Below are 6,613 nucleotides of genomic sequence, written 5' to 3' on the forward strand. Positions count from 1 at the left end.
GGGCAGACCATGCCAGAGCCCGGCCAGATCATGCCAGAGCCCCGGCAGACATGCAGATCCCGGACAGACATGCCAGATCCCGGACAGACATGCCAGATCCCGGGCAGATCATGCCAGAGCCCGGGCAGACATCCAGAGCCCGGACAGACATGCCAGAACCCGGGCAGACCATGCCAGAGCCCGGCCAGATCATGCCAGAGCCACGGCAGACATCCAGAGCCCGGACAGACATGCCAGATCCCGGGCAGATAATGCCAGAACCCGGGCATACCATGCCAGATCCCGGGCAGATCATGCTAGAGCCCAGGCAGACATCCAGATCCCGGGCAGACCATGCCAGAGCCACAGCAGACATCCAGAGCCCGGACAGACATTCCCGATCCCGGGCAGATAATGCCAGAACCCTGGCATACCATGCCAGGTCCCGCGCAGAACCTGCCCGACCCCACGCAGACACCCAGATCCCGGGCAGACCATGCCAGAGCCACAGCAGACATCCAGAGCCCGGACAGACATGCCAGACCCCGGACAGACATGCCAGATCCCGGACAGAGATGCCAGACCCCGGGCAGATCGTGCAAGAGCGCGGGCAGACAACCTGAGCCCGGACGGACATGCCAGAACCCGGGCAGACCATGCCAGAGCCGGGGCAGACATGCCAGAACCCGGGCAGACCATGCCAGATCCCTGGCAGATCATGCCAGAGCCCGGGCAGACATGACAGATCCCGGGCAGATCATGCCAGGGCCCGGGCAGACATCGAGATCCCGGGCAGACATGCTAGACCACCCCGACACCTTCTTGAAAGTCCGAGAGGCATGAGGCCCCAGCATTCTTATTTAAATACCGGGAGGCATGAGACCCAGGCACCCTTATCTTAAGCCCAGGGCACAAACACCCGGGCTCGGGGAACCACACCTCGATCAACGAAGAGCACCCTGGCTCGGGGAACCACACCTCCATCAACAAAAAGCCCAGGGCACTACACCCTGGCTCGGGGAACCACACCTCGATCAACAAAGAGCACCCTGGCTCGGGGAACCACACCTCGATCAACAAAGAGCCCAGGGCACTACACCCTGGCTCGGGGAACCACACCTCGACCATTCCCAAGTCCCGGGACATGATCCCCGGCCCAAGGCTCCGCACCTTGGTTCTAAAAGCCCAGGGCACTACACCCTGGCTCGGGGAACCACACCTCGACCATTCACAAGTCCCGGGACATGTTCCCCGGCCCAAGGCTCCGCACCTTGGTTCTAAAAGTCCAGGGATCCGTATCCTGGTTCGGGGCTCCGTACCTCGACCATTCATGAAGGCCAGGGCTCCGCACCCTGGTTATCTATTAAGTCCAGGGACCCGTATCCTGGTCCGGGGCTCTGCACCTCGATCATTTCGAGCCCGGGAGACACGAGGCCCCGACATCTTATCTCAAGTCCATGAGACGCGAGACTCCGGCTCCTCATCCCATCTTTGGGAGACATGAAGCCCCCGATGCTTTTATATAACAAGATTGATCATCTCTTTGGGAATCCAAGCATGACTAATCGGGACAGCGAGTATGACTCTAGCCCGACTATTTAGGGATGAGTGGTGATACCCTGGTAAGAACCCGGGTCATTGATGACCCGGGATATTAAATGGATTCCCAAATTAGGGTCAATTGGCAGGATGGATTCTTCTGAAGCCGGGCCGGTGCAAGCCCGAGCTCTACTCCCCGGGCAACCAGACGCCCGAGCTCTTGTATAAATCTCCAGGGAGGAATTCTACCTGGGAACCTCGAAAAGCGTGATGCACTTGAGTATATTGATATGGACAATCTTATCTGTCAGAGCAACTTGACTTTGGCGTGTCATATAAGTCATCATGAGTTATGGACGGCCGACTTGACATATTTAGTAGGTAGGCGCGGGAAACGAGGTACCTACCCCATTTTCTCCTATAAATAGCAGGTATCCTTTTCATTTACTGATTCTGGAATCTTTGAACTCTTAAGCATTATACATATTTTCTCCCGAATATTGCTTGTGTTCATCTTCAACCTGCTGACTTAAGCATCGGAGTGGCCACGCCGGACACCCCTCCGGCGCCCATTCACGAGTTCCTTTCATTGTTTGCAGGTGCTATTGAAGCAATTATCTTCACTCAAATTCCCTAAAAACTATAAATTATTGATTTGACCAGTTGGAGCTCCTTACCCGGCTCATCCATTTCAACCAAGTCACATCATCCACGATATAATAACTTTAAAAATTATATAATAATCCGCGAGTTTTCACTATTTCACATTTTACATTATTTGAATCTTACCACGAGGAATTACCAAATAATAATTTCTCATTAAGCTAATCATTCCCATCCGATCAACACATAGATAAATTGCATATCTTGAGAGCATACTCCTAACATGTTGGAAACAATTTCATTCTTACATGTTCTGTATTTATATTTGAAAACACACGAGCTTTGAGATGAGACAAAATATGCAACATCATAGTAACTTGTTCATCCACTAACATATTTTTGTTTGATAAAATTCCAGTGACTTCAAGTCTAGAGCATAAACGGACAAAAGTAGCATATTCATTCTAGTTATGTTGATGCATACATCATCATTTGCATAAATATTTTTTTCAATTTATTCTCTCTTCATATAAGAATTATGTTGATACACTGACCTTAATTTAACATGCTTATTATGATTTTCTATTTTTCTATAAATTTAAGAACAATGATCTAAAACCAATTTACGACTTGCATAATGCTCAACCAAAAAGTTTAATATTTTTATTTTTTTTTCCTCGGCAGTTTTTTTATTGCTAAACTTGATCTTGTCATGACTGCTAATTTATTACAAAGAGCATATATTAGCTTGTTTATTCCCAATAATTTCAAAATAATTAGCAAGAAACATCTTATAAAAGGTCAACACGATCTAACAATGATATTTATGCATATATGTTTCTATATAAAAATAATAATAATAAGACTCAAAATCTTGGACCATCTTATTCTCATGCTGTTAGAATATCTAATATAGCTAAAATTATTTTCAGTAAAGAGCAACAACAAAGAACTGATTAGAAACCAATTTACTATCAAACAATATGCTAGAAAACTATGGTAATGCCACACCACCATGTTGTATAATATTTTTGGTTCGAAGATTTTTCCACACCAACTCGTTTTTTTTTAAAAAAAAATTATGACGTTTCACAATCTCATATCTGGGTAAAGAAATAGAAAAGAAAAAAACAATTGTTTCTTTGTTTCTGAACGATTATAAAACCATGTAAAAGTGCAGTAATTAAAAAAAAAATAAAATTCGGAGGCTTCTTGTAAAAGGGTTATTTAGGAGTTGCCTCTGAGGACCGGGATGGAGACGACATGTGAAGGAAAATCGAGCGAGTAGAAGAATCAGATGTGAAGTATGAGCATGGAAGAAGAAATCTAGCTCAAAATCTAGCATTATAGGGCAACAAGGTCCCTTGAAGCTTATACTTGTATGCAACTGTTAGGACTTAGGATGGAACAACATACATGATCATGACACAAATTCACCATTACACACTAGTTGTTGAGATGTTTATTAAATTACTAGCTAACACACAGATACACACTTTATTCAGACAAGAACGAGCCAATCCTACCCTCAATAACAGAGCAGCATCTCACAGATCAGATTTGCCTTCCAAGCTTGCGCTCCATGGAAAAATCTGAGAGGCACACACCATGCTCCACAAAAACTACAGCACATACACATAATGTCGGCACAAGTTGTTTACACTGCCCAGTCAGCAATCACATTTTATGCATCACCCTGCTCACAGAGATCTAACAAATCCAAGGTCTGGAGTACCAGCGATAATTTAAGACTAGCAATTTCCTTGTTGAAACAAACTGATTTTCCAGAAACAACTGTTCAAATCTTACCTCAGGTACAGACAGCTCAAGACGAAACTTAGGACCATCATAATGATGGAGGACTGGCCTAAAAGCATCTTCATCCAAAGGCTTGCAGAGTTTCCTCACACGAATTCTTACCTAGTCGAAAACAACCAACCAGTCAACAATCCAAGTCAAAAACAGCCAAACATTGTATTTTACGATGTGAAATTTACCTGTGCAGGAAACCTCGACTCGCCTTTGCATTTTTTATCTTCCCATGCAGTCGCATCAATGTTAGAACCCCCAAAAGTCTTTGCCTGTGAAAAAGTGAGAATGAGAAACAATTAGGAAGTTTTCATTAAAATGGTTCATCACAGTAATCAAAGACCAAAGCATTTAATAGCTTGAAGAATGCAGAATGTAAGTTCTAGAGTCGGCACATTAAAATGTGAGAATCCTAGAATCTTTACATGTGTTTATTATTTTGTATTAAGATATAATCACCGGCACAACCACGCAAAACTGTCAACAGACGCATTAAGATACATTCACCGCAATCGCAATCCATGTGTGGACTCAAGTTTGATGAAAGTAATTGTACATGCTTAACAGAAGTTTGGAACATGCCTCAAAAATGCCATGCAACTGATGAGTGGTATAATTGTAGAGGAATAAAGGTAAGCCAGGGGTTATTGCTCTCACAGAATCTCGGTATCTTGGTGGAAGACCTACAAAAGATTGTACAATTACACAAAAAGTAGGTATCATGTGCCATGAAATAATTATCAGCAAAAGCCATAAATTTTCATATTCACATGGATAGGGAATACTGTAAATGAACATAAAATAAATACAAAAGATCTTCAAGGCAGAAACAAGGAATTAGAGTGGCAATTTCGATTAACCCTTGCTAAGTTTATTCACTAAAAACATGTTAGAATCTCAAAGCAAACGGTAAAGTTTGTTACAGAACTGTGAAAGTACCTGCAAGATTTAATCATCATATGACTACCATAGAAGTAACTGTCTTGCACCATTGTTTCAAAATACACATTACACATTGAAACAAAGAAAATCACCTACAACAAAAACTAAAATTTAACCATTTGCAGCCACCATCACCCACTCCAATGTTATCAAAAGAAAACAAATAAATCACATCTCCAGGAAAAGAACTCGGTCCTCAGCAACTTTTATCCACACATGGATGATGCAAAAGCATGGGCCAAAGTCGTCTCGATAAACCAATGGTCTTCGCAATACCAAAAAAATTATTTAAAAAATTACCAAAGAGTTGTCGCTTCAAATCTTCCTGCATTGTATCATTATTGCAGACAAAGATATATCCACCCAAAACCTTGTTCCTGGGAAGTATTTCCGCAGCCGGTAAAGTCTTAAACCTTTTGTCAGTAGAATTGTAAATATCTGCGCTATCATCCTTGTTATTGTTGCTGCTATATGGATCCTTGTGATTGTTGATATTGTCATATTTACTTCCTGATCTAGTCCTTATAGAGTTGGCTATGGTATTCTGAAACACAGCATCCATATTGTGGATGCTATTAGTCAGGGAGCTTTTGCTTACATTCTCACTGAACTTAGGCTCCAGGTTTAACATGTTGAAATTAAAACTTTCAAACTTGTTATCTTCTTGAAACCCAAAATTGCCCCTGTGCCTCACTTCAGCAGGGCCTTTTGAGAGATCTATGTTAATTCTTCGTTCAGCCTTGGACCGTGTATGCTCAGCCAATTTTGAAGCAGCCATAAACCAGGCATGGTCCTCTGAAACTTTTGACTGCCCTCGTAGCTCATCCCCCAACTGCCAAAAGCTATGAACTTTCTCCATGCTGCACAATGCAAACCCTAGAAATCAAATGATCATAAAGATAACAAGATAACTTAAAAAAGAATAACCACCCAAACAATCGTATAAAACCACAGGGATAAAAAAGAGTAAACATGGAATTTCCAGGTTGCGTATAATCTGAAATATGAAAAATAATTTTAATTCCTTTATCAATTTTCCTCCAAAAATAGTGCCACCCACCATAATCATTAACGGAATCAACTAGGACAATAAAAATGTTACTTGAGAATGAAAACATTTTTACTTTGTGGAACGCAAACCTGAGGAATCATGTACGAAACAATTTTACATTTTTCGTCATGTTTGGCGAAGATAAAATAGAATATACCCAGGTATAAGGGAACATATGCTATCAGAAAGCGACTAAACCGACCCTCAATTATTCTTCCTCAGGCAGATGACAGAAGATCAGCTACCTTAGAAAACCTTCATCGCATTTTATTTGGGAATAATATAAAATCTCCTTAACAATTTTATTTTTTTTGTTTTCCAGTAAAAAAATGCAACTTTAGCAAAACATTTGGGGTTCAAGAGGCAATAGGGAGAAAATATTATGAAAAGACATACTCAGAGCTGACTTGTGCAGCTGCAAGTGAAGCCCCAGTAGTGTATTTCATTCAATTCAAAAGTGAGGATACGAAATTAAACAATGCAAGCATGTAAGAATTTGAAAGACGAACAAGTAAAAAATGATTTGAAGTAAATGTTCAAGTTCGGGAATGAAACCCTAGATTTCGGGATCCCAGATGAGAGAAGAGAGAGAAGCTACGCACCTTTTTGTCTTCGACGGCGGAACTAAGGTATATTGTTCGCAACTTATAGGAGAAGTGATAATTAACCGGAATTGCCGCTCTCACCACT

General features: G+C 42.1%; 1 protein-coding gene across 5 annotated transcripts; it reads right to left on the minus strand.

The window, feature by feature from the left end:
• Window positions 1-3,436: 3,436 nt before the first annotated feature.
• On the minus strand, window positions 3,437-6,613 carry LOC140962442 (uncharacterized). 5 transcript variants are annotated; one of them, XM_073421373.1, is made up of 6 exons: window positions 6,320-6,505; window positions 5,173-5,732; window positions 4,513-4,613; window positions 4,119-4,202; window positions 3,931-4,041; window positions 3,437-3,817 (listed from the first exon to the last, which is right to left on the minus strand). In XM_073421373.1, the coding sequence occupies exons 1-6, from the start codon at window positions 6,367-6,369 to the stop codon at window positions 3,806-3,808; spliced, it is 918 nt and encodes a 305-aa protein (XP_073277474.1). In that variant the 5' UTR covers window positions 6,370-6,505; the 3' UTR covers window positions 3,437-3,805. The 5 variants fall into 5 exon arrangements, with proteins under 5 accessions (XP_073277474.1, XP_073277464.1, XP_073277445.1 ...); XM_073421363.1 differs by having other exon boundaries at window positions 3,437-3,847; XM_073421344.1 differs by lacking the exon at window positions 6,320-6,505 and adding an exon at window positions 6,526-6,613 and having other exon boundaries at window positions 3,437-4,041.

This window comes from Primulina huaijiensis, chromosome 2, assembly GCF_012295235.1.
Source record: "Primulina huaijiensis isolate GDHJ02 chromosome 2, ASM1229523v2, whole genome shotgun sequence".
Lineage (NCBI taxonomy): Eukaryota > Viridiplantae > Streptophyta > Magnoliopsida > Lamiales > Gesneriaceae > Primulina > Primulina huaijiensis.